Source organism: Coregonus lavaretus (genome assembly GCF_964263955.1).
Source record: "Coregonus lavaretus genome assembly, chromosome: 39".
Lineage (NCBI taxonomy): Eukaryota > Metazoa > Chordata > Actinopteri > Salmoniformes > Salmonidae > Coregonus > Coregonus lavaretus.
The window spans coordinates 6,794,770-6,822,632 of NC_140026.1; the positions used below are offsets into that span (position 1 = coordinate 6,794,770).

Here is a 27,863-nt window from a genome sequence, read left to right on the forward strand (position 1 = left end):
GGAGATGAGAGGAGAAGAGTAGAGAAGAGGAGGAGAGAACAGGAGAGGAGGAGTGCATCTCATCCTTAGAGCTGATGATATACACAGTACATAGTTAGGCATGGATATGATCTTGTAGCATAACTACAGACACAAACACATATATGTAGTACATTTGTTGTATTTATGTAGTATATATGTAGTGTATATGTAGTACATACAGATGCACACACACACAAGGTTAAATCCGTCTTTGTCTCCCAAGATTCATTGAAACGATAGCCTCCTCTCAGGTCTTCCAGTGCTTATCGAATGGACAGAATCATGACGAACTCTGGAAGGCAAGAGAGGGAAATTAGAAAGGCCACAACATTTTGGGCCACCACTGCATTAGAGAATTGTGTGTGTGTGTGTGTGTGACTGTGCGTTAGTGCGGACATGTGTGATCATACTTCTTTGTGTATGTCCTGAATGTGAGTATTTCCTCCACGTGTGTGTGTGTATGTGACCTCACCTACATCTGTGTGTGTGTGTGCAAAATTATCTCTTCACCGTCAAAGTCGACGCTTCCGTCTCCGTTGATGTCAATCTCCTTGAGGATCTCCTCCAGCTCTCCTTTCTTCAGTTTCTCCCCCAGAAAACACTTCACCGCCTCCTTCATCTCATCCTGACTGATCTTCCCATCACAGTCCTGGTCAAACTGAGAGGAGAGAGGAGAGGGGAGGAGAGGTGAAGGGAGGGGTGAGGAGAGGTGAGGAGCGGTGAGAAGGGGAGAGGGGAGGAGAGTTGATGAGAGGAGGGTTGAGGAGAGATGAGGGGAGGGGTGAGGAGGGGTGAGGTGAGGAGAGAGGAGAGTTGAGGAGTAGAGGAGGAGAGGTGAGGAGAGGATGTTGAGGATGAGAGGATGGGGATGATTAAGTAAACAGGTGACTTAATATTGGTTGAGGGCTGAATCTGAACTTGAGGAAGAGTAGGTAAGGTCAATCATGCAAGGATGTAAAAGCTGGGAGATTAAGGTTTGAGTTATAATGCCTGTGTTTTCTGTTTGTAGTTTATTTTGGTTCCAATCTCAGTCTCTTACTTGAGAGAAGGCTGATCTGAGCTCCTTCAGCCCCAGCATGTCAACAGTCTCCCCCATTATCCTGGGACCCATTAGCTCACAGAAGTCATCAAAGTCCATAAGACCGCCCACTGCAGAGAAACATACCAATCAACAATCAGGACACAGGTAGGGACTGGTCCAACACACCAATGAACAGTCAGGAGATAGGTAGGTGACTAGATGAACACACCAATCAAAAACCAGGACAGGAGGGTTCAGTGGTGTCAATAACCTCAGTCAATGAGGTTCTCAATGCAGAGTTAAGGAAACACACTGTTTCTGTTCCTCGCTCTCTCGCTCGTTCTCTCTCTTTCTCCCATCTCTCTCTCGTTCTCTCTCTCTCTCTCTCTCTCTCTCTCTCTCTCTCTCTCTCTCTCTCTCTTGCAGTCATATTATCACACTCACTCCTCAACTTGATCTCCAGCAGGACTATAACAGGTCTATAACAGGTCAGAACAGGTCTGTAAAATGCTATAACAGGTCTTTAACAGGTCTTTAACAGGTTATAACAGGTTATAACAGGTATGTAACAGGTCTGTAACAGCACTGTGACAGGTCTGTAACAGCACTGTAACAGGTCTATAACAGGTCTGTAACAGGTCTATATCAGGTCTGTAACAGGTTATAACAGATCTATATCAAGTCTGTAACCGGTTATAACAGGTCTGTAACAGGTCTGTAACAGGTCTGTAACAGCACTGTGACAGGTCTGTAACAGATCTATAGCAGGTCTGTAACAGATCTATAGCAGGTCTGTAACAGGTTATAACAGGTCTGTAACAGGTCTGTAAAAGGTATGTAACATGTCTGTAACAGGTCTGTAACAGGTCTATAACAGGTTATAACAGATCTATATCAAGTCTGTAACCGGTTATAACAGGTCTGTAACAGGTCTATAACAGGTCTGTAACAGTTCTATAACAGGTCTATAACAGGTCTGTAAAAAAATATAACAGGTCTGTAACAGGTCTGTAACAGTTCTATAACTGGTCTGTAACAGGTTATAGCAGGTCTGTAACAGGTCTGTAACAGGTATATAACAGGTCTGTAACAGGTCTATAACAGATCTATATCAAGTCTGTAACCGGTTATAACAGGTCTGTAACAGGTTATGACAGGTCTTTAACAGGTCTGTAACAGTTTTATAACAGGTCTGTAACATGTTTTAACAGGTCTGTAACAGGTCTATAACAGGTCTATATCAGGTCTGTAATAGGTTATAACAGGTCTGTAACAGGTCTTTAACAGGTTATAGCAGGTCTATAACAGGTCTGTAACAGGTTATAGCAGGTCTATATCAGGTCTGTAACAGGTCTATATCAGGTCTTTAACAGGTTATAGCAGGTCTGTAACAGGTTATAGCAGGTCTGTAACAGGTTATAACATGTTTTAACAGGTCTGTAACAGGTTATAACAAGTCTATAACATGTCTGTAACAGGTCTATATCAGGTCTGTAACAGGTTATAACAGGTCTGTAACAGGTCTATAACAGGTCTGTAACAGGTCTGTAACAGGTTATAACAGGTCTGTAACAGGTCTGTAACAGATCTATATCAAGTCTGTAACCGGTTATAACAGGTCTGTAACAGGTTATAACATGTCTATATCAGGTCTTTAACAGGTTATAGCAGGTCTATAACAGGTCTGTAACAGGTTATATCAGGTCTATATCAGGTCTGTAATAGGTCTATATCAGGTCTTTAACACGTTATAGCAGGTCTATAACAGGTCTGTAACAGGTCTGTAACAGGTCTGTAACAGGTCTATATCAGGTTATAGCAGGTCTATAACAGGTCTGTAACAGGTTATAACAGGTCTGTAACAGGTTATAGCAGGTCTTTATCAGGTCTGTAACATGTCTATAACATGTTATAACATGTTTTAACAGGTCTGTAACAGGTTATAACAGGTCTATATCAGGTCTGTAACATGTTATAACAGGTCTGTAACAGGTCTGTAACAGGTCTGTAACAGGTCTATAACAGGTCTGTAACAGGTTATAACAGGTCTGTAACAGGTCTATAACAGGTCTGTAACAGGTCTGTAACAGGTCTGTAACAGGTTATAACAGGTCTATATCAGGTTATAGCAGGTCTATAACAGGTCTGTAACAGTTTATAGCAGGTCTATATCAGGTCTGTAACAGGTCTATATCAGGTCTTTAACACGTTATAGCAGGTCTATAACAGGTCTGTAACAGGTTATAGCAGGTCTATATCAGGTCTGTAACAGGTCTATATCAGGTCTGTAACAGGTTCAACAGGTCTGTAACAGGTTATAACAGGTCTATATCAGGTCTGTAACAGGTTATAACAGGTCTATAACAGGTCTGTAACAGGTTAAACAGGTCTGTAACAGGTTATAACAGGTCCATAACAGCTATATAACAGTTATAAGACACTCACTCCTCATCTTAATCTGTTGTACTATCTCCAGCAGCTCCATCTCAGTGGGCATGTAGCCCATGGTCCTCATGCACTCTGCCACGTCCTTGTAGTTCAGGTAGCCATCGCAGTCGTAGTCAAACTCCTTGAAGGCAAAGTCCAGCTCTGCGCCAAAGGTCAAATGTTAGAGGTTAGAGGTCAGAAGGTGATGCTGACACCATGGAAGTAGAATTACTAAAAGGAACTTTCCCATTCAGGTCGACATTCTGTGATGGGTAGGCAGACGTTTATATTGAGTCTACCCATGACTGTAGTACTGTCGAAGTTCCGTGGTCTGAGGGGCGTTTTGCCCATTCTAGTCATGCTATTTCTATGGACGACTCAAAGCTACCCCTCTTTTACAAGTCTAATGTCTGGCTGAATACTAACTTGAGTAATATGAGCTCAATGTAATGAGTCGTGCAAATGGTCAACCTACTGTAAATAAAGCATTCTACTGTATATGCAATATCACTGTGCTAAGAAGACTCACCATCCAACTCTGCTTGAGCCAACTCTCTCTCCTAAAGGAAGACAACAGGGGAGAGGTGTTTTTGTGAGGGAGAGACAACACTGTGTGACAATACTCAAGCCTGGCTCACATTTTGTGGAATATTATAGTGCATGACTTGCAGAATATCCTCATGTACTACAATCTGGATAGGGTCAACCTTGAAGACATTGGGACAAAAAAAAGGTGCTTATCGCTGGAAGTTTAGGACAGGAAATTTGAGATGTATACTGTTGTGTAAGAGGAGGTTAAAGGTTTTAGGGTTAGGTCATTCTGTTACGGTAGTGAGGTAAATTAGTGAGGGATTGGGGACAGGAACAGTTAAGGACGTTTCCTTCTCATGGTGGATTAAATCGTTAAGAGTTCCATCCTGTTTGTCTGGGACACCATTCAATGTAGCGTGTTGTTATTCAAAGCCTACGTTCACACTGCATGCTCAATAGCTTCTAGTTTAAATGCCAATTGGAATTATTCTATCCATAATCGATGTCCCCAGGTTAAGTTTCACAATGTCAAGAAACATTTCTAAGTAAGACAACAGCAATTGTTCATAAAACAGCACACATCAATTGGTCTTAACCTTTACACATATCACAAACAAACAAAAACAGTATTAAAACAACTGTACAACTTTCCCCTTTTGTTCGATGCTCTTCCAGCATCTTCTAGTCTTAATCCTAATGAGTGGTGAGAGGATAACTACTCTGTGTGTGTAACTGACAGGGTCATTACCCACACACACACACACACACACACACACACACACATTCAGGCAGAAACGCATTTGTAGCTTGCTGGCAGACAAGCAGGCACGCACACACACACACACACACACACACACACACATCGGCATGCAAAGATCAGAAGCTCCGCTAACATAGCAGAATCCCTGACTTTTCACTCCCCACCAAACACCAGACTGCTGTTAGCCTAGCATGTCGCTCACTAAGTGGTGTGGGGTTATAGGTCAGGATTAGGGGTTAGGGGTCAAAGGGTAAAGTAGCTGTTATGGTGTGTGTGTGTGTGTGTGTATACCGCTCCAAACACGCTGCAGAGCAGGGTGGTGTGTATCTTCTCCATGTCCTGTCTCTTCTGTTCTTTCTTAGACACCTTCTTGGGGGCCGACTCCGAACCCGAGGACGAGGACTTCTGGGAGGATTTACCACCTTTGCTAGGAGCCAAGAGACACCAGGGGTTCACATTAGAGACATTGACAAGCGCTATCTTACCAACTCAGTGGTTAGAATGTCCGCCATGAGATTGGAAGGTTGGGAGTAATACCAAAGACTGTAAAAATGGGAGCCAATGCGTTTCTGCTTGGCACTCAGAATTAAGGAGATAGATTGGGGGTAATGCTCTGCGACAGACTAGCGTCATGTCCACGCCAGGCGGTGTACTTGTTCATCAAACTGCCTCATGCTACAGAAACAGGAGATGGCCATCCTATGAGCTGTTCTGGCTCACACATGCCAACACTGGTGCAAGGCTACTTACTTACCATCTTGCCACCTTGACTTAACATAATAACCATGGGGAGAATCCATAAAAATAAGGAAATCACTCAATGGTCCTGCATACACATTCAAGTTTTACAACTGATGTACAACAGAGATATTTTTCTGCAACAACAACAAAACCAAAAACGAGTATCGTGGTGAAGACGCCACTTGATGATGTTTTATTATTTTAGGCATCACCAAAAACATCAGGTGGTATCACAACCACGGTGTCAACCTCAGGTAACCTCTCCGTGTCTATCAACAGCTTGCTGTGAATTATCCTGTCTCAGATGTAGACGTTGATCTTACCTGTCTGTAGAGGCTGCAGACGTTGCCGAGGTTACAGAGGCTGCAGACGTGGTGGACGGGGTCTTAGACATCCTGGAGAAAAATTAATACTCAAATGAGTGTGTGTGCGTGTGTGTGCGTGCATGTGTGATTGTGTGTGTGTGTGTGTGTGTGTGTGTGGTGTGTGTGTGTGCGTGCGTGCGTGCGTGTTGATACATTCTCAGAATTTATATTGGCAGGTGTCACACACTCACAAAAATGATGAGTTCTATACAAAGCATACCCAATCACACAGAGGACAAAGAGGTGTAACCTACTTTAGGGACATACACACATACACAGTCAAGGCATAGGTCATTAACCAATCTCACCCTCTATTTTGTGCAAAGATTCCATACAGATAACTGATCTACGTTGTCCTTACCTTCAGCTGGTCCTTAAAAAACAAAGGCAGGAAAGGAAAGGAAAGGAGATGGAGAGAGTGAGAGCTGCCGTCTTTCTCCTTCAGTAATGTGAATGACAGGACTGGTTCCTCCTCCTCTCCTCTCCTTCATCCCTCCCTCCTTCTCTCCCTCCCTCTTCCCTTCCCTCCCTCCTTCCCTCCCTCCCTCTTTCCTTCCCTCCCTCCCTTCGTCAGAGAGTATTACCATGTGATTACCTAGCTAAATGTGTCTAGGTCAGAAACCAAACAGCACGCATGACAGAGTGTGATTCACTGTGGATCTGTCATACACACACGCACGCATGCACTGACTGTCAGTCACACCGTGTGTGTGTGTGTGTGTGTATGTGTGCACGTGCGTGACAGATACAACTCATTTATTTAGTGAAGCAGTGCACAAATTCAAAGGAAGAAAAATGAATGATGTTTAATTGAAATTGTATTTCAATTCATCAAATGCAGAACAAATTCATTTATAAATAAAAAAGTAAGATAGGATTCACATGAGGCTGTGTGATAACCCTTTATTTAACAGTCCTATTTCAGTTGGTATTTACCTAGTATAGATACAGGGTTGGAGTCAACTCTTTTTCAATTCAGTCAATTCAGGAAATAAATGGAAATTCAATTCCAATTCCAATTTACCTCATGGATTGGTTCTGTTTCCCGGGAAATAACGTGAAATTCAGACACTTAATAGAATTCCATTGTCAAGGAACCCTGACATCATAACTGATATCTATCATCTATTCGATTTTGACAGTAGCTTATTTCCCGGGAAAACAGAACCTTAGACTTTTTCACCAAAGAAACGTGCTTACAAATGTCCTTTTAAAAACGTATGTTTAAGTGCATTTTTAAAAATAATGTGTGACGTTGAATAAATATTATTCAATAGTTATTATTGTGTACTTTTATGTTTGCTTATTGTTTAATCTAGGTTCAAACACATTTTAGGTGGTTCATAGTGCGAAAAGGGTTTGGAACCACGTTTATTTATTTATTCTAACAGATTCTGATGGAAATAGTGGGCCGTTCTTTCCATTCAGTTGAACACGATAGAGAGTGCTCTAGTCTCCGAGACTAAGCGTTAACTCCAGGCCAGGCTGATAGAGAGGAGGAGGAAAGGGAAACGCTGACTCTCTTCCTAGGATGTGACAGAGGTTAGCTTGGGCAAAGGACACTTATTTTAGTGTAAGCAGCAGCTGACTCTGTGGAAATGGTCAAATGATGCAATAGGCTACACATAGGACTACATTAATTAAAAGACATGCAATTGTGTGTGTGTGTGTGTGTGTGTGTGTGTGCGTGCGTGCGTGCATGTATACGTGGGCTACGTGCGTGCTTGCGCTTCTGCGTAGCATGATCAATTTCTCAATAGGAAATAGCTGAGATAGCAAGGAATTATGAATGCCACGATACGGTTAAAGAAGTGGAAAAGTTTAACATACGACACCTAGCACTCAAACTTCTGCAAAAATCTATCTGAGGATTGAGAAAACAGTGAAATCCTTCCCAAAGTCAGTGGCCTATATTTTTTAACAGCGAACTCGGTGGATTTTGGAAAAGAAAAACACTTTATTTGTTCAGTCAGCGATTATTAACCTGTTCCCTGCAGTCAGCTGCACTTTCTTCGCACCGTTGGCACACTGTAGTGGCTCGTGTGCCGAACGTCACAGGACAGGACATGACAATTCTGATGGAGTTGGGAAATCCTCTGTAAGCAAAACAACGGATGACAATCACCGATTTTTCACCAAAGATCAGACTTTGGAATAAGGAACGCTTCTATGGACCATTAACTGACAACACGATATTCATATTATTCTACGACAAGGCATCTCCAAGTTGGCGGTTTAAACGTTTCATGCCCTCTTCGACCGTGATAGTAAACGTTGACGACGTTCTCCATGGATAGTGTGCGCAGGGCGCGAGGAGGGTGCGGATGCGCATGATATCCTGCGTCGCTCGCGGAGTTTACGGTAGGGCTACTACATGAAGAAGTAGGAAATAATTCGATTCATTATGTCAACCGCGGAACAGGAGATGGAACCGGTCCCGGTGGTTAACGGAGTGGACAATAACAGTCGCCGTTACCGGCGAGAGCTCTCAGCAGAAGACCACAACCATGATCCGGTAAAGAAGGGGACCAGAAGTAGAAAAATGGGTAAGTCAGTGATCCATAAAGTGACATTAAAATGACACTCAGATCCACAACCCGCCTCTGCAGTAGTAGCATAAAGTGATATTGTTTTTAGGACTGTATATATATATATATACACACACACACACACACACAGTTGAAGTCGGAAGTTTATATACACCTTAGCCAAATACATTTAAACTCAGTTTTTCACAATTCCTGACATTTAATCCTAGTACAAATTCCCTGTTTTAAGTCAGTTAGGATCACCACTTTATTTTAAGAATGTGAAATGTCAGAATAATAGTAGAGCGAATGATTTATTTCAGCTTTTATTTATTTCATCACATTCCCAGTGGGTCAGAAGTTTACATACAATTAGTATTTGGTAGCATTGGCTGTAAATTGTTTAACTTGGGTCAAACGTTTCGGATAGCCTTCCACAAGCTTCCCACAATAAGTTGGGTGAATTTTGGCCCATTCCTCCTGACAGAGCTGGTGTAACTGAGTCAGGTTTGTAGGCCTCCTTGCTCGCACACGCTTTTTCAGTTCTGCCCACAAATGTTCTATAGGATTGAGGTCAGGGCTTTGTGATGGCCACTCAAATACCTTGACTTTGTTGTCCTTAAGCCATTTTGCCACAACTTTGGAAGTATGCTTGGGGTCATTGTCCATTTGGAAGACCCATTTGCGACCAAGCCTGATGTCTTGAGATGTTGCTTCAATATATCCACATAATCTTCCATCCTCATGATGCCATCTATTTTGTGAAGTGCACCAGTCCCTCCTGCAGCAAAGCACCCCCACAGCATGATGCTGCCACCCCCGTGCTTCATGGTTGGGATGGTGTTCTTCGGCTTGCAAGCGTTCCCCTTTTTCCTGCAAACATAACGATGGTCATTATTATTATTCTTTTTGTTTCATCAGACCAGAGGACATTTCTCCAAAAAGTACGATCTTTGTCCCCATGTGCAGTTGCAAACCATAGTCTGGCTTTTTTATGGCGGTTTTGGAGCAGTGACTTCTTCCTTGCTGAGCGGCCTTTCAGGTTATGTTGATATAGGACTAGTTTTACTGTGGATATAGATACTTTTGTACTCGTTCCCTCCAGCATCTTCACAAGGTCCTTTGCTGTTGTTCTGGGATTGATTTGCACTTTTCGCACCAAAGTACGTTCATCTCTAGGAGACAGAATGCGTCTCCTTCCTGAGCGGTATGACGGCTGCGTGGTCCCATTGTGTTTGTACAGATGAACGTGGTACCTTCAGGCGTTTGGAAATTGCTCCCAAGGATGAACCAGACTTGTGGAGGTCTACACATTTTTTTGCTGAGGTCTTGGCTGATTTCTTTTGATTTTACCATGATGTCAAACAAAGAGGCACTGAGTTTTTGAAGGTAGGCCTTGAAATACATCCACAGGTACACCTCCAATTGACTCAAATGATGTCAATTAGCCTATCAGAAGCTTCTAAAGCCATGACATCATTTTCTGGAATTTTCCAAGCTGTTTAAAGGCACAGTCAACTTAGTGTATGTAAACTTCTGACCCACTGGAATTGTGTTACAGTGAATTATAAGTGAAATAATCTGTCTGTAAACAATTGTTGGAAAAATGACTTGTGTCATGCACAAAGCAGATGTCCTAACCGACTTGCCAAAACTTTTATTTGTGGAATAGTTTAAAAACAAGTTTTAATGACTCCAACCTGTATGTGTATGTAAACTTCCGACTTCAACTGTATATATATATATATCACAGGAGGCTGGTGGCACCTTAATTGGGGAGGACGGGCTCATGGTAATGGCTGGAGCGGGATAAGTGGAATGGTATCAATTACATCAAACACATGGTTTCCATGTGTTTGATGCCATTCCATTTGCTCTGTTCCAGCCATTATTATGAGCCGTCCTCCCCTCAGCAGCCTCCACTGATATATATATATATATATATATATATATATATATATATATTAGCCTACAGGCCAAGGCTTATATACATGTAATCATTCGATTATCTGTTTTTGCTCAATTACACACCTGTAGCTAATGATAATCTTTTGGAATATTTTGTTGATGTTGATTGCCTAGTGCTATGAATAGTCATACAAGCTCAGTTTGAGTGTTATTTGACAACTTGGTAATTGTTAAAGGTCTGTCTATGGTGGTCTGTTTTGTGAACCTGACACCTTTGTCTCTATTCTTCCTCACTGTTTAGTTGGGGACACTGTTCCTGTCGGGGACACTGTTCCTGTTGGGGACACTGTTCCTGTTGGGGATAATGCATTACTCACGCTCACGCAACACACACACACACACACACACACACACACACACTTAACGTGCATGTGTGAGTAATGCATTATCCTCCGCTAACACACGGAAGGTGTGAGTGTGTGAGTGTGTGTGTGTGTGTGTGTGTGTGTGTGGTGTGTGTGTGTAAGCGATAGAACACACAGGAAACATGGATAGAGGACTTGGGATCATATGTTTTCCTGCTCTTGTCATAATAAACACATAAAAGAAATGTCAACCGCCGGCCAAAAGGCCCATAAATAACTATTGGGCATGTCACCTTTTAATTTTTAGGTTATTTTGTTTACCTACTTCTTACAATCTATCAAAGTAGCATACATGCTGTGTTCAGTATTAAAGGAACATTTCTATATATTGCAGAGCGCTCTAGCTCCAGAGGAGCAGGCACATCCGAAGACAGCTTCCCAACAGGTGACTAACCAAGAACTGTGTCTACTCTACGAGGCTGATCTAGGATTAAGTCCCACCTGTCCATGTCATCTTATTCATCATTATCTAAAAGGCTAAACTGATGCTAGATCATACCCTGAGACACTTTATTAATAGGGAACCAGGAATATGACACCTTTCCATGAAAGGGGGATTTCCATTTTCAATCTTCCAATGCATGTATATCAGACACTTCATTCTCATTGTGGAACCTCAGAATTTAACGGAATGGATTTTCATGAAGTTTCCAACCACAGTATTCCAAAAAGGAGGGGAGAGAGTTTGGGGTTTGGCTGTGGCAGTTAAGAGTAAAGTTATGGATTATGGGTCTAACTCTCTCTCTTGCCATGTGAGGAGCTCTGAGATGCAACTGTGGGTTTTGAATGACTCATTCTGCTACCAACCATCATGCTATTTCATACAGCCACATGCTTCCAATATCAACATAGTGGTCGAGAGTAGCCTGAGTGCCAGCCTGTTTGTGCTATCATGCCAACTCCCTGTCACTCAATGTCATTGGTTTTACAATGACAGCAATGGAGAGAGATCTGGGACCAGGCTTGGTTGAGAGCAACATACTGAACACTGTTGTAGTGGTTTGATCCACACTATGACTGCGGACTCAAAGTCAACCATTAAATCATATAAGTTATGAGTTTCATGTTGGTTCAGTAGGAAACTGTTTTTATATTTTGTATATTCCTACTGTGATTTTTAGTGCACCCGTGGACAACGTACTGCAGTTATTCTGCATTCTTTCTTCTCTTGTCTCACAAATGCAGTAGTCTGTATGCTATTAAACTGGGATTCACTAGCCTGGTCCTAGATCTGTTTGTGCTGTCTTGCTAACTCCTATGGTTATTGTTACATTTGGCATGACAATGACCATAGGAGATGGCAAGACAGCACAAACAGATCTAGGACCAGGTTAGAAATTCACTTCTCATTATGGAAAATCATGTAGTTGACAGTGAATTTTAACTATCATTCTTGTACCTTGGACCTGAGAGAGCCTGAGAAAGCCTCTTTGAAGTCATTGATTAATCTCTGTGGGTCATTCACTGTGAATCACAGTGTTACTAGACCAGTGCCTTACAGAAAAACAACATGAATTTCACGTGGACACATGTTAAGTGTTCCAAAAACACACGTTTTCATGTGATCACGTGATCTTATGTGAAGTTAATGTGATAACACGAGACAACATGTAAAGCAACATGTGATAACATGGAACTACACATGTGAAAACGTGATCAAGTGTTCCAAAAACACATGATTTCACATTACATTTTACATGTGAAATCGTGTGATTTCCCACATGTGAAATCATGTGGTTTTTCGGTAAGGGGTGAGATGATTGTGTCCAAAATGGCCGTCAGTTAATAAAGAAACAGGAAGTAAAGCAAAGTTGAGGATACAGTATTAGTACTGTACCTGTCAGGATATTGACATCATTGTTGTTGTGATTCGTTTTCTTTAACTATGACAAACCTTAAACTACACTTTTGAATTGCCTTTGGACATCATGCACTATATCTGTGGAATGTGGAAGTTAGTTACTTCTACATGGTGTTTTGAGAAACAACATTATTGTTTTATTACGAAGTCACCGGAGTATCTCTGTCACCTCTTCTCTCTTACAAAACATTAACTAGAGAAGGATTGCCTATACTCAGCATGTCATAGACTGTAATGGTGATTTAATGTGTCCTTGCCTGGGTGCGTGTTTCCAGTGCTGCCCATGCTGTTGGCCATGGTGGAGGGGCCGGACAAGCTTCCTGCAGACGAGGGGTCACAGGAAGTGCTGCGGGGGAAACTCCGCCTCCTGGAGGCCGACAACATAGAGGTCAACGCTCTCTTCATGGTATAACACTCTTTATTAACCTTTATGTATCCAGGTTAGTCTTGTCGCAGGTTGTCATTTATTGTCATAAATCTTGAGGCAGCTCTGCAGTGGTCACTAGCTAGCACAGCCACAAAGTCATAAAATCTGATTTTAACCCTAACCTTAACCACACTGCTAACCCTAAAGCCTAACCCTAACCTTAAATTAAGTATTAAATATCATTTTTGTTTTCATGAACCTATACGAGATAGACAATTCTGACTTTGCAGTTGGCCCATTTAGTGTAAATTGCTCAGTTCTGCCTCCAGGGCAAGATTCGTGATAATAAATGTCAACCTACGTAATTTTAATGTAATCTTTATGTACAGCTGTAATCTATATATACTGCTAAAATGCATTTGCTATGATACTGTACTCAGCACAGTCACACCTCACTTTGTCAACACGCTTTGTCACAGGTTTTATCGCAAGTGTGTAAAGTTAGAGTGAATAGAATGAATGCATTATGTATGGTCGTATCACCAGTTTTGCATTTGAAGTGGTTGTGTTATCAGTTTGTATTTGTTCTTATTGAGGTAGTACCTTATTAACAGATTGCATTGCTTTATACAGTAGTTTGTGAGAAATCATGTACATTTAGACCTCTTCTCTGTGCTCCTCTCCTGCACTATAGGAACTATCAGCTCGGCTTGTTTCCGTCAACTGTGAAGAGAACACCATATTTGTCACATTCAAAACATTTGAAGAGATATGGAGGTTCACCACGTATTACACAATGGGTAATGTCGTCTAGCATAAGAAGTTATAGATATAGAATAGAAACTCTCTGTGGGGTTTGTATTTACATGAATGATACACAAGTTCTGAATCTTAACTTAACATACATGGTTATAGAATATATAGGAAAGATAGAAATGCAAATGGGAGAGGTGTTAACAAGTACAGTGCCTTCGGAAAGTATTCAGACCCCTTGACTTTTCCCACATTTTGTTACGTTACAGCCTTATTCTAAAATGGATAAAAAAATATTTAAAAATCCTCATCAATCTACACACCATACCCCATAATGACAAAAGAAAAACAGGTTTATAGAAATGTTTGCAAATGTATTAAAAATAAAAACGGAAATAATACATTTACATAAGTATTCAGACCCTTTGCTATGAGACTCGAAATTGAGCTCAGGTGCATCCTGTTTCCATTGATCATCCTTGAGATGTTTCTACAACTTGATTGGAGTCCACCTGTGGTAAATTCAATTGATTGGACATGATTTGTAAAGGCACACACCTGTCTATATAAGGTCCCACAGTTGACAGTGCATGTCAGAGCAAAAACCAAGCTATGAGCTCCGAGACAGGATTGTGTCGAGGCACAGATCTGGGGAAGGGTACCAAAAAAGTTCTGCAGCATTGAAAGTCCCCAAGAACACAGTGGCCTCCATCATTCTTAAATGGAAGAAGTTTGGAACCACCAAGATTCTTCCTAGAGCTGGCCGCCTCGCCAAACTGAGCAATCGGGGGAGAAGGGCCTTGGTCAGGGAGGTGACCAAGAACCTGATGGTCACTCTGACAGAGCTCCATAGTTCCTCTGTGGAGATGGGAGAACCTTCCAGAAGGACAACCATCTCTGCAGCACTCCACCAATCAGGCCTTTATGGTAGAGTGGCCAGAAGGAAGCCACTACTCAGTAAAAGGCACATGACAGCCCATTGGAGTTTGCCAAAAGGCACCTAAAGACTCTCTGACCATGATAAACAAGATTCTCTGGTCTGATGAAACCAAGATTGAAAGCTTTGGCATAAATGCCAAGCGTTACGTCTTGAGGAAACCTGGCACCATCACTACGGTGAAGCAAGGTGGTGGCAGCATCCTGCAGTGGGGATGTTTTTCAGCGGCAGGGACTGGGAGACTAGTCAGGATCGAGGGAAAGATGAACGGAGCAAAATACAGAGAGATCCTTGATGAAAACCTGCTCCAGAGCGCTCCGGACCTCAGGCTGGGTTGAAGGTTCACCTTCCAACAGGACAACGACCCTAAGCACACAGCCAAGACAACGCAGGATTGGCTTCAGGATGAGTCTTTGAAAGTCCTTGAGTGGCCCAGCCAGAGCCCGGACTTGATCCCGATCGAACATCTCTGGAGAGACCTGAAAATAGCTGTGCAGCGACACTCCCCATCCAACCTGACAGAGCTTGAGAGGATCTGCAGAGAAGAATGGAAGAAACTTGGCACAGGTTTGCCAAGCTTGTAGCGTCATACCCAAGAAGACTCAAGGCTGTAATCGCTGCCAGTTGCTTTAACAAAGTACTTAGTAAAGGGTCTGAATGTTATGTTTCAGTTGTATTTTTTGTATACATTTGCAAAAATGTATAAAAACCTGTTTTTGCTACTTCATCATGGGGTATTGTGTGTAGAAAAACAATTACATACATTTTAGAATAAGGCTGTAACGTAACAAAATGTGGAAAAAGTAAAGGGGTCTGAATACTTTCCAAATCCACTGTATGTCCAGAGTCACATTCCTGTTAGGCTGAGAGAGGATCTTATGTCAGATGATGTGGAAGTAATATCGCTACAGGTTCATCTGCCTCACCTATAGCCTATTCTCGTAGGAAGTTGCTATAGACCACCAAGTGCTAAAAGTCAGTATTTGGACTATATGTGTGAAATGTTGGATAATGTATGTGATATCAACATAGAGGTATATTTTCTGGGTGACCTAAATATTGACTGGTTGTCATCAAGCTGCCCACTCAAAAAGAAGCTCCAAGCTGTAACCAGTGCCTGCAATCTGGTTCAAGTCATCAGTCAACCTACCAGGGTATTTACAAATGGAACATGAACTTAATCATGCATGTGTATTGATCACATATCTACTGATGTTGCAGAAATATGCTCTAAAGCAGTATCCACACCCATCAGATGTAGTGATCATAAAATAATAGCCATATCTACAAAAAACAAAGTTCCAAAGGCTGGACCTAAAATTGTGTATAAACGATCATACAAGAGGTTTTGCAATGATTCCTATGTCGAAGATGTGAAAAATATTTGTTGGTCTGATGTGTGTAATGAGGAACATCCAAATGCAGCACTTGAAGCATTTATGGAACTTGTCAAGTCATCAGGGTAATGCGGTAGGCGAAGTCAGGCGCAGGACACAGAGCTAATCAAAAGCGTACTTTACTCGTAGGTAAATGTATGAACAAAACCTCCACGCAGGGAGGAAACAAACCCGCACACTAACGACAACCAAAACATGAACAAACACGCACAACACACAGTGTGAGACAGAGGGTTAAATAGGGAAGACATAACTACATGATGGGAAACAGGTGTGACCAATAAAGACAAAACAAGTCGAACATAGACACATGGTTTGGTAGTAGCTAGTACTCCGGTGACGACGAACGCCGAAGCCTGCCCGAGCAAGGAGGAGGGGCAGCCTCGGCTGAATTCGTGACAGTACCCCCCCCTTGACGTGCGGCTCCAGCCGTGCGCCGACCCCGGCCTCGGGGACGGCCAGGAGGACGCGGAGCAGGGCGAGTCGGATGACTACAGTGGAAATCCCTCAACATGGAGGGATCGAGGATGTCCCTCCTAGGGACCCAGTACCGTTCCTCTGGACCGTACCCCTCCCACTCCACGAGATACTGCAGGCCCCCCACCCGACGCCTCGAATCCAAGATGGACCGGACCGAGTACGCCGGTGCCCCCTCGATGTCCAGTAGGGGCGGAGGAACCTCCCGTACCTCAGACTCCTGGAGTGGACCAGCTACTACCGGCCTGAGGAGAGACACATGGAACGAGGGGTTAATACAGTAATTAAGAGGAAGCTGTAACCTATAACAAACCTCGTTCAATCTCCTCAGGACTTTAAATGGCTCCACAAACCGCCGACCCAGCTTCTGGCAGGGCAGGCGAAGGGGCAGGTTTCGGGTCGAGAGCCAGACCCGGTCCCCCGGTGCATACACCGGGGCCTCACTGTGGTGGCGATCGGCGCTCGCCTTTTGTCGCCTGATGGCCCGCTGCAGGTGTACATGAGCAGCGTTCCAGGTCTCTTCCGAGCGCCGAAACCACTCATCCACCGCAGGAGCCTTGATCTGGCTCTGATGCCAAGGTGCCAGGACCGGCTGATAACCTAACACACACTGGAAAGGAGTAAGGTTAGTAGAGGAGTGGCGGAGTAAGTTTTGGGCCATCTCTGCCCAGGGGATATAACCCGACCACTCCCCCTGCCGGTCCTGGCAATATGACCGCAGAAACCTACCCACATCCTGGTTGACTCTTTCCACCTGCCCATTACTCTCGGGGTGAAAACCTGAGGTCAGGCTGATCGAGACCCCCAGACGTTCCATGAACGCCCTCCAGACCCTTGAGGTGAACTGGGGACCCCGATCCGACACAATATACTCAGGTACCCAGTAGTGCCGGAAGACGTGTGTAAACAGTAGTTTGTAGGGGTGTAGGGAGACCTGGCATAGGAATGAGACGGCAGGACTTGGAACGGGTAGGGGTTGTAACTTCTCTCTGGGCAGGTGTCTAGGTGCCTTACACTGGGCGCACACCAAGCAGGAGGAAACATAAACCCTCACGTCCTTAGCTAAAGTGGGCCACGAGTACTTCCCACTAAGACAGTGCACTGGCCGACCGATGCCAGGATGACCAGAGGAGGGTGACGTGTGAGCCCAATAGATCAATCGAACGCAAACCTCGAGCGGCACGTATATACGACCCTCTGAGTGGGCTCGGTACGTAACGCCCGCTCGATGTCCGCGTCAACCAGACACGACGCCGGAAGTATGGGAGTGGGCTCAATGGACCTCTCCTCTGTGTCATACAGTCGGGACAGGGCGTCTGCCTTAGCGTTCTGGGAACCTGGTCTTCCACTGACCGGGAGACTCATGGGAGGCGCACAATTGGCCCAGCGTCGTCCAGGGTAGGGGAGGGAATGGCCGGCAGGGATGTAGCTCAGTTGATAGAGCATGGCGTTTGCAACGCCAGGGTTGTGGGTTCAATTCCCACGGGGGGCCAGTATAAAAAAATATGTATTCACTAACTGTAAGTCGCTCTGGATAAGAGCGTCTGCTAAATGACGTAAATGTAAATGTATATCTCCGATTGAAATCAATAGATAACCTACTTCTAGACCAGGACTTCTGACTGACCCCTGACGTATTGACCTCTGACCTCTATTGACCTCTGTTCTCCAGGCTTTCTGGGTCAGTGCATGGAGAACCTGCTGTTGGACCAGGACTTCTGGTTGAGCTCTCTGGACCAGGAGTACGTTGCCATAGAGATCTCTATCCAAGAGGAGACTCTCAACCTCATCTACAAAGGCATCCTCATGCAAGAGGGTAAGTCTCCCAGTGACTCACAGATTAAAATGTCTGACTTCGACAGCTTTTTGTAGCCACATTCACTGTTTGGTGTATTCAGAATATACAGAAGCACTTAATTTGATAAGTCAGCACATACAGATCAAATGAACATTGAGCATCCATGTTATGCTTTTATGAGATGTTATACATGTTATACTCTTAATTACAATGCTACAAATGATTAGTTATTTAGTTCTACCCATCAAATAAAGTATGACCAAATCTCCCCCTCTGTCAGGTTCCTTATTCGCCAGCTGCAGCTCTACCCAGATGTTTGACAGCTCCACCCCTGGTAGAGACCTCTACATGGAGCAGGGGGACATAGCCCTGTTTGAGCCCCCGTTCCTGGGGTCGGGGTGGACCGTACTCTCCCTGGGGGATGGAGCCCGGGGGACCAAACCCAAACCAGCCCTGGAGCCCGTCATCCCCTTCCACCAGTCAGTACTCTTCCTAGTGTATACTTAGTTATTTAATTCTTAGTCAATACAGAAAATGAAGCAATTGATGCACACTGCTAATTTTCCAAGTTTCACCTTTTTATTCACATATTTCATTCCTGCTTCACCCTATAGATGGTTCCTCAAATCATGTGCGGAGAACATCTTAGTTGGCAGTGGCAAGCCAGCATGTGATTTCCCCTGCCAGTTTGGTAAGAAGAACCCTGTTTGAATTCCACTTGACAATCCTAATTCTAAGGGCTTCATTGTTCCTTCTCTTTCTCATAGAATTATAATTATGTGGAGGAATTCTAGAGTCTGAACTAACTTAAAAATTCCAATTCATCTCTCCTGTCCACCTGTCTCTTTTCCCATGCTAGCCACTGGCTCCTGTGTGGCCAGTGTTGAGTATGACGCCGGTGGGCCAGACGAGCTGAGCCTGGAGCAGGGTGATCGCATCATCATTGTGGGCCTGTTGGTGTCGTGCTTCGAGTGGTTCACTGGCAGACTGGAGAGGACAGGAGAAGTGGGATTGGTGATGACTACCCTGGTCAGACCGGCCGATAGCCTTTGTGAGTAAGTGTGTCCTTCAGTTATATATTGATTAACTGCGTCAGGTTAACTGTGTCAGATTAACTGCGTCATCATGTATACAGTAGTGATATATTCATAGAATTAAATAGAACATTAAAATGGTAATTGGTATCCCGGCAACTATGCAGCTCAATGGTATCAGCTACTCAAGTGTATGATATACACTGAGTATACAAAACACTATTTTTATGACAGACTGACCAGGTGAATCCAGGTGAAAGCTATGATCCGTTATTGATGTCACTTGTTAATTCCACTTCAATCAGTGCAGATTAAGGGAAAATGACGGGTTAAATAAGGATTTTTAGGCCTTGAGTCAATTGAGACATGGATGTGTGCCATTCAGAGGTTGAATGGGAAAGACAAAAGATTTAAGTGCCTTTGAACGGGCTATGGTAGTAGTTGCCAGGCGCACCGGTTTGTGTTAAGAACTGCAACGCTGCTGGGTTTTTCACGCTCAACAGTTTCCTGTGTGTATCAAGAATGGTCCACCACCCAAAAGACATACAGCCAACTAAACACAACTGTGGGAAGCATTGGAGTCAACATGTGTGGAACGCTTTCGACACCTTGTAGAGTCCATGCCCCAACATATTGAGGCTGTTCTGAGGGCAAGGGGGGGGGGGGGGGGGGGGCAACTCAAAATTAAGAAGATGTTCTTAATGTTTTGTACACTCGGTTTATCTCTACGGGTGTATTACAGTAAATGTACAAGGGCACACTGGACAATGCTTTCAGAGCCATGTTGAATTAGATGTTCAAACACACATGGTAGCTCCTCACATTCCTTTTAGAAAGTGTGATTATTCTACATTGTCTGAAATTAGTAGCCATTTTGTTTTATTAACTCCATTCTAGGGCGTCTGACATTTTCCTAGAGAAAGAAGAGAGGTTGTTTTTCAACCTGAAAGAAGATCAGATTAAAGAGGAGACAATCGCCTTGCTGAAAAAAATCTACCAGAATGATGTTGGACACGTCTACAAACTTGGTGAGACAGAAATTGAGAAATGCTCAGGGGCATTTTCTTGGTGATGAACAGCTGCCAGCAAGTACAGCTTGTTTTTTATTTGTGCATTGGTCTCTAAGAATGCCTTACTGTGTAAAGATGGTCTGTTTTGAAATTGATTCATGAATTATCCCTTTCATTCCAGATCTGATTGATCAACAGGATTCTCCAAAGGAACCAACTCAAAGTAGGGGTATTTATTGTTTGCTTTGTACTTTTATGCACAAATGGACTATTGTATTTGAGTATTTTTTCTCAACATGGAAAGCATTTTCTTGCTCCTCCCACATGTCAACAACATCATAAATAATGATCTTCATCTATCTTACAGATGGTTCCCAAGGCAACATGGATGCTCACCAACAAGCAGAACTGAAGAGAAAGATTGAAGAGATTCTACTAAAAGGGAAGATGAAATCGAAGGTGCCTAATGCAACTGTGACTACAAATGGAACTCTGGAGGACCACAGTGAGACCTCTAAGACTACATTAGCCAGCGGGCCTCACTTCACCGTCCACCCAGTTGAGGAAGGCACCACCACCAACCAGGAGAAATTCCTTCCTCTTCTATCCTTCCTGGGTGGCAGCAACCACAAGCCAGAGTTTGGCGCCCTCTATGGCCAAACTCCAGAACGGCTCCTTGCCACTTTCACTGGCCACTCGGACGACGTTGACAAATTGGTGGCGTATCTAGGTGTTGCCAGGGAAACTGCCAGGAAGAAGCGTCTCCATTGGTCCCAGAGCCGCCTCTGTTTCCTTTTGGGGAAACTCTGCGCAGGACGATCAAAATTCTCCCAGGCTCGAGTCTACTTCGAGGAGGCCCTTAGCGTCCCTCGAGACGGCTTCACGGACATGCTAATGCTAGCTAGCATCTACGCTAACCTAGCGGTGATCTATCTCATGCAGAAAAATACCGAAAAATACTTTGCTCTGTCGGAGCGGATCGCTGCGTTGCTCATGGGCATCCCTGACTGCGTCTCGACAGTGGAGAAAGACTCAGAAGTTCTGAAGTTTATCCTGAAGAAGGCGGTGCTTAGTCACAACAAGATGGCAGAAGCCAGAGCATGCTTCCTCTTGGCCAAGCTCCACTGGAGGCGAGGTGAGGGGGCGGATGCCGTTCCCTTCCTGGAGAGGCTTCTGGTTCTCTTGGCAGAGCCCCCAGGTGTCCGGAGCGTCGCGCCCAGCCACGGCTACCTCAGCCTGGGGAGGCTGTACAGCCAGCTCTCCCTCCCCCACCTCTGTGTCAGCTCAGCCAGGAAAGCCACGATGCATCCGTCCGCTAGGCTAGCCGATTGTCTGAATGGAATGGGGCTGGTTCTGGAGAACACAGCCAGACTCTATGGGATCCGGAAGCAGGACGTCGCCATTCCGGCTCAAGTGGCTCCATATCTCAGCCGGTCGCTCTCCTTCACTGGGCGATTCGATGGAGTCGGTGGCACTGGTGACCTCACTCTAAGCCAGGCTCTAACACTCTGCCTATCCCAGCTGTTTCAAAAACATGGGATGCTAGGTCACGCGGTACGCTCCATGCACACTCTCATAGACCATCATCGCGCGCCGTCGTCATCATCATCATCGGGCGCCACTAGCATTCCTGAACGAAACATCGCCCTTGTGTGGCTAGCATGGCTGCACATCTGTAACAGCCAACCAGAGGTATCTCTAGACATCCTCGACTCGGTGCTGGCCTCCATGCCAGAACACTGCACTACCCCACAGGAAGGTACACTTAAGTTGTTATTTTGCACATACTGTACTGTTGAACTTACCTCTACATATGTCTTTTTTTTTTGTAGCTGTCTTGTAACGCTCGTTTGTGAGTATTTTACTACGGCTGTAAGTATGACCAACTAATTACCACTTAGAGATTAATGAAGTACAATCTCATCTCAAGGACTGGTCCACAACATGAGGGGTGTGGCCCTGCGAAGCACGGGGGACCTGAGGAGGGCAGCAGAGAGCTACCAGATGGCCATTGATGTGTGTGAGGAGTTTGAGAACAGGGCTAACTGGGCAGTAGCAGAAGCTAACCTGGGGTTATTGTGTCTGAAGGCTGGGGCTAAGGTATATGATCAGATATATATAGTTATTTTATTGTGTTACTATTTCCTTTTTTTATTTAGCAAATTTTTCTTACTTTTTAACTCTGCGTTGTTGGGAAAGGGCTCGTAAGTAAGCATTTCATGGTAAAGTCTACACCTGTTATATTCGGCGCATGTGACAAATACATTTTTATTTGATATATAAATTATGATTACAAAATTCCCAGGTTTTCCAGAAATCCTGGTTGGAAGGAATCTGGGAATATTCCAACAGGGATTTCCGGAAAACCAGGAAATTTGGGGAAAAATTAGTGAAATGTTGCTAATTAGGATTACAGATAGATTAGCAGTCCTTTCACTTCATCCTCAGCGGTTAGCGGAGCAGCATCTAACAGAAGCTGTGGAGATGTTGTCAGCGCTGGAGGGACAGGAACATGAGGTGAACTTTATTTATTCTTGTATTTTTCTATTTACACCTCCCTATTCGGAGGACAACTTTATTATTACGACAAAAAAAAAAGTTTTAAAATATGTTATTTCTTTATTATTTTCTATGTAATACTTGTTATGGTTACAATTTACAGTAGGTGTCATTATGAAGGCTTTCATAATGCCTTTATAACAGCTATATAATATACATTATAACATTTGTCCTTAGTCGTCATCTTTTGTTGTTCTAGGTGAACTTTACCACAGTGCTGCTGGAGCTGGGACAATACTATGTGAACCAGAGACTCCTGGACAGAGGAAAGATCTACTATGAATGGGCTCTACTCATGGCTATCAAGTCAAACCACTCAGACAGTACGTTTATTTTGTTATTGTTGTTGAAACCATAATTTCCACAATGCTACAGAACACATGGTTTACATAGAGGTCCACACACCACCCATAAGCTGAATCAACATTCTGAGGTATGGGGACCCTCTGAGAACGTTGGTATTGGATCCAAGGAAATTAAATATTATCATGCCTGTGGTTCGTTTTTGTTGGAGAAACCGAGATGCATAATCTTTCCTACGTGTATATTTGCCTGCTAAAATGACATGAAAAAATATGCACAGGATAGAATGTCGGTTATGCATTCTACAGTTCTATAATGTATTTTATTTAGGATTTGATTGTTTAAATACACAGTTACTATATGCTGAACATATGGAATGAATTTCATTAGCAGAATACCTGTTTCATCACTTCTGCCCCAAATATGTTAGTCAAGTAGCTCCTCTGGCTAATGTCGAGGCTTTAGCTCAGTGGGCTAACAGAAAGATGCTATGTTAATCCGACTCTCCATATGGTGTATTCCCCTCTCCCAGATCAGTTGAGTGTGACGCGGCGGTTGTGCCACCTGTACAGTGCAGTGTGTCCGGATGAGGCCCAGTGTATCATCTACAACGAACATCAGCTGGCCCTGCTGGCGACCCGGGGAGACAGGAGACAGGAGGGGGAGGTGCTGGAGACCATCAGCCAGCTATACCTTAGTCTGGGGACAGAGAGGTGTGTCTGTCTGTCTAAGTGCCCGTCTCTAGTTGGCAGCAAGTGATAACATTTCCCTTCCTTTCTATCTCTGTGTCCAGGGCTAGGCGGTCTGCTCTGGACTACACCAAGCGTAGCCTGGGTATCTTCATAGACCTGGGCCGGAGGGAGAAGGAGGCTAACGCCTGGTTACAGGCTGGGAAGATATACCACATGCTGGGCCAGACTGAACTGGTGGACCTTTATGTACAGGTCAGAACCTATTCTATTCTATTATATTGCACAGTGCAGACAGCATTGACTCAGAGTTACATTATATTCCTCCCAGGTGGCCCAAGATGTGGGTCTGAGTACAGGAGACACACACTTCATCCTACAGCTGCTGGAGGCAGCAGGGGACGTCTTCTTCAACAGCTCAACGGAGAGAGAGAAGGCTGTCTGCTTCTATGGGGTAGGACGCAGACGCACACACTGCTTCTATGGGGTAGGACGGAGGTTGTGCATGTGTGTGACTCCACCTGTGTGTGTGTTAGTATGTGAACCCACCTGTGTGTGTGTGTGTGTGTGTCAGGACCGTGCCCTGCCCATCGCGGTGAGAACCAGCAATACAGAGGTCAGACTGAGGCTGTCTAACAAGCTGGTGGAGCTGCTGCTGCAGATGAAGCTGTATGGAGAAGCTGTGGAGTACGCCCTAACCGCCCTGGACATCAGTGTTCAACTGGGTAGGACACACAACAGCTATGGCCACTAGAGGTCAGACCTCGCTTAGCCCAGACCTAGTCCTTCCTTGTATTTTCCAATAGAAATATGCATTTACATTTAGCAGATGCTCTTATCCAGAGTGACATACAGTCAGTGAATTCCAGTAAGGTTTGGCAGGAAAAAACAACCACATCACAGTTATTGCAACAACAACAAAAAGTCGCCATCAGCAGAATCTGTGCCAGGAAGAAAAAACAGGTGCACCCTGTTTATAGCTCTTTTTGTGAAATGTACTAACTAATGAAACCATTATTGTACTTCATATAGGAAACCGTCTGAACGAGCGTGTGGCGTTCCACCGCCTGGCTACCCTGTACCACTGTCTGGGTCAGTTTGAGCTGGCTGAACACCACTACCTGAAGACCCTCTCCCTCTGCCCCACACCCCTGGAGTTTGATGAGGAAACCCTGTACTACGTCAGGGTCTATCAGACACTGGGGGACATTATATTCTATGACCTGAAGGTAATCAATCAATCAATCAATCAATCAATCAATGGAATTCATGACTGGGCAGTTTGTTGTATTTTCAGGTTTTAAATACATATCTATAAGAAATAGAAATTTGATCCCAAAAGTTAAACTTTGAATTGCACTCCTTTGGAGAAATTCCGTGTCAAGATGGAGTTGACCCCAACCCTTGAAAACATACAGAAAACATGTGCATGAATTTGCATTTCATTGTGGCGATATAACGCTTGATTTACATGGACCAAACCAAAACGGCTTTTAACGATTCCTCCACTGACCCCAACCTCACCTCTAACCCCTAACTTTTCACCTTTGACCCTTAGGACCCCTACGACGCTGCGGGGTACTACCACCTAGCACTTGCTGCAGCCATGGACATCGGCAACAAGAAGTCCCAACTCCAGCTCTGCACGCGATTGGCTACCATCTACCACAACTTCCTGGTCGACCGGGAGCTGTCCCTCTTCTTCTACCAGAAAGCACGAGCGTTTGCCTCCGATCTCAACGTACGACGCATCAACCTCTCACCAGACCAGATCTTCAGTAGTATGTCACAGTACAAGACAAACAGGGTGAACATCTCGGAACCAAGAAATAAGTAACCGCCAAACCGCCATCTTGGTATGAAGTTAGTGAGAGGAGGGGAGAGGTTATAGCCTGGACCCCGATCTGTTTGTGCTCTTATCCAATGCTCATTGTCAAGCAAAACATGACAATGAGTGACAAGGAGTTGCTGTGATAGCACAAACAGACTGGCACACAGGCTAAAGAGGTTATGGGTGTTGGAGGAAATTGTGCCAAGTGGGCGTCGTAGGCTTTTGTACGGTTTGAAGAAGTGTAAATATGTAATTCTGACATTTTGAACCGTTGAGATGTGTTAATGTGATTTTACCAATCAGTGTTCTGTGCCTTACTGAAAAATATAACTTAGAATAGAATCATACAGCAATGACTGAATATCTACAATTGTCTTCAGTTGATGACCTGAAATGAGTCCTGGTGAAAGGAATGAATCCTGAAAGATATCTCTAATAAACGTAATTTAAGAGAAGTCAGAAGATAATGGAGAAGGTCTAGCTGTTGCAGATTATAGTGGAGTCGGGAGTGAATTACTCTGTGAGAGTGAAGACCACTTGGACTGCGCGCCTGGGCCCGTATCCATAAAGAGTCTCAGAGTCAGAGTGCTGATCTAGGATCCGGTCCCCGCTGTCCATATAGTCTTATTCATGCTGATCTGGGATCAGGTCCCCGCTGTCCATACAGTCTTATTCATGCTGATCTGGGATCAGGTCCCCGCTGTCCATACAGTCTTATTCATGCTGATCTGGGATCAGGTCCCCGCTGTCCATACAGTCTTATTCATGCTGATCTAGGATCCGGTCCCCGCTGTCCATACAGTCTTATTCATGCTGATCTAGGATCCGGTCCCCGCTGTCCATACAGTCTTATTCATGCTGATCTAGGATCCGGTCCCCGCTGTCCATACAGTCTTATTCATGCTGATCTAGGATCAGGTCCCCGCTGTCCATACAGTCTTATTCATGCTGATCTAGGATCCGGTCCCCGCTGTCCATACAGTCTTATTCATGCTGATCCAAAAGGCTAAACTGATCCTAGGTCAGCACTCCTAAGCTGATGAGCCGTCAATGCCTTTTTTTGTATTATTAGCTAGGTTTCCATCCATTTTCATGTGAATATTTTTAAAAAAAACGCATAAAGAAAATATGCACATTTTCCCATCAGTGGTGTGTTTTCACCCAATGGACTTGTTGCAGATCAAAATAAGTGTGTGATGACGTAGTGCACACAAAATGTACTTTTTCCGCTTAAGTTTTCATGTAACTAATAAAAATCTAAAGTTCAATGTGTTTCCATCGCATTTTCAACTCTACCGATAGTTTTGTCACAAAAACTGTTGCGTTGAATAGCAAATGTGCCTCCTCTGGTCTGGGCACGTGCGCTCTATCCAACAGCTCACAGACACAGTGCAGGTAGGCTGAGCTGGTCGTCCACATCATCAGATTATTATGGATAAGACAGAGAATATTTGTATTTGTCAAAACGGCAGTCAAGCATCGATCATCAAGTCACCAGAATAAGACCCTTGATATTTATTGGAAAGGAGCATCAAGCTCATCACCGTGCACTTTCACCACCCTGTGAAGTTCATAACTTCTTTAATCTGTAGCCTAATAAACTGCATGGTTTCCTGAGACATAGTGGGAGGACCACACACCATATCATCGCGTGACTCCCAAGTTTACTTCAATATGATGGTTATTGTATCAATATTTGTGCATAAAGGCATTTCCACCATCATTTCTCGCATAATTAATTATACAGCCACAAAAAGATCCCACCATGTCAAACGAACAAATGATCTGTCGCCATTTATACAACTGTACCGAAACGACCTGTTTCCATCACAGCTGTCGTGATTGTTTTTATACGGTATGACTTTACTCGCATAAAAACTGTGGATGGAAACGTGGTTACTGTCTGTTTTTATATATTGTAATCAACAATCACTTTGATACTGTTATACAAATCCACATGCTGAAATAAATTCTGTAAACTCTTTCTACATGGGTTCTCATTGTGAAGCGCCTTTATAATGTCTGTCATAACTGGGGCCATCATGTGCCCCCCTGACGAGGAAAAACTATGGGCCCTAGTTTTAACTTCTAGTAATCTGCATTTACATTTTAGCAGAAGT

At 44.0% G+C, this 27,863-nt stretch overlaps 2 protein-coding genes across 2 annotated transcripts; one reads left to right on the forward strand and one right to left on the reverse strand.

Annotated features, from left to right (window-relative positions):
* Window positions 1-17: 17 nt before the first annotated feature.
* Window positions 18-7,936, reverse strand: LOC311112912 (calcium-binding protein 2-like). The gene is made up of 8 exons (XM_084156052.1): window positions 7,851-7,936; window positions 5,825-5,896; window positions 5,052-5,187; window positions 3,999-4,029; window positions 3,488-3,631; window positions 1,061-1,170; window positions 532-679; window positions 18-313 (listed from the first exon to the last, which is right to left on the reverse strand). The coding sequence occupies exons 2-8, from the start codon at window positions 5,893-5,895 to the stop codon at window positions 285-287; spliced, it is 669 nt and encodes a 222-aa protein (XP_084012178.1). The 5' UTR covers window position 5,896; window positions 7,851-7,936; the 3' UTR covers window positions 18-284.
* Window positions 7,925-27,727, forward strand: LOC311112910 (SH3 domain and tetratricopeptide repeat-containing protein 1-like). Its single transcript, XM_084156050.1, has 20 exons — window positions 7,925-8,412; window positions 11,062-11,112; window positions 12,864-12,994; window positions 13,650-13,755; window positions 18,192-18,335; window positions 18,598-18,796; window positions 18,932-19,008; window positions 19,177-19,372; window positions 20,249-20,379; window positions 20,543-20,584; window positions 20,729-22,120; window positions 22,292-22,461; window positions 22,810-22,878; window positions 23,120-23,243; window positions 23,756-23,936; window positions 24,017-24,167; window positions 24,244-24,366; window positions 24,487-24,637; window positions 24,945-25,141; window positions 25,471-27,727. The coding sequence occupies exons 1-20, from the start codon at window positions 8,271-8,273 to the stop codon at window positions 25,747-25,749; spliced, it is 4,056 nt and encodes a 1,351-aa protein (XP_084012176.1). The 5' UTR covers window positions 7,925-8,270; the 3' UTR covers window positions 25,750-27,727.
* The last annotated feature ends 136 nt before the right edge of the window (window positions 27,728-27,863 follow it).

Bases quoted from the DNA above. Each gene is read 5' to 3' on its own strand.
- LOC311112912 (XM_084156052.1), bottom strand. From the start codon at position 5,895: ATGTCTAAGACCCCGTCCACCACGTCTGCAGCCTCTGTAACCTCGGCA. The intron at 4,030-5,051 runs GTATACACACAC...GTCTTCCTTTAG, and splicing joins TCTGCAGCGTGTTTGGAGCG to GAGAGAGAGTTGGCTCAAGC. The intron at 314-531 runs GTGAAGAGATAA...CTTGCCTTCCAG, and splicing joins CGGAAGCGTCGACTTTGACG to AGTTCGTCATGATTCTGTCC.
- LOC311112910 (XM_084156050.1), top strand. From the start codon at position 8,271: ATGTCAACCGCGGAACAGGAGATGGAACCGGTCCCGGTGGTTAACGGA. The intron at 19,009-19,176 runs GTAAGAAGAACC...TTCCCATGCTAG, and splicing joins TGATTTCCCCTGCCAGTTTG to CCACTGGCTCCTGTGTGGCC. The intron at 19,373-20,248 runs GTAAGTGTGTCC...ACTCCATTCTAG, and splicing joins CCGGCCGATAGCCTTTGTGA to GGCGTCTGACATTTTCCTAG.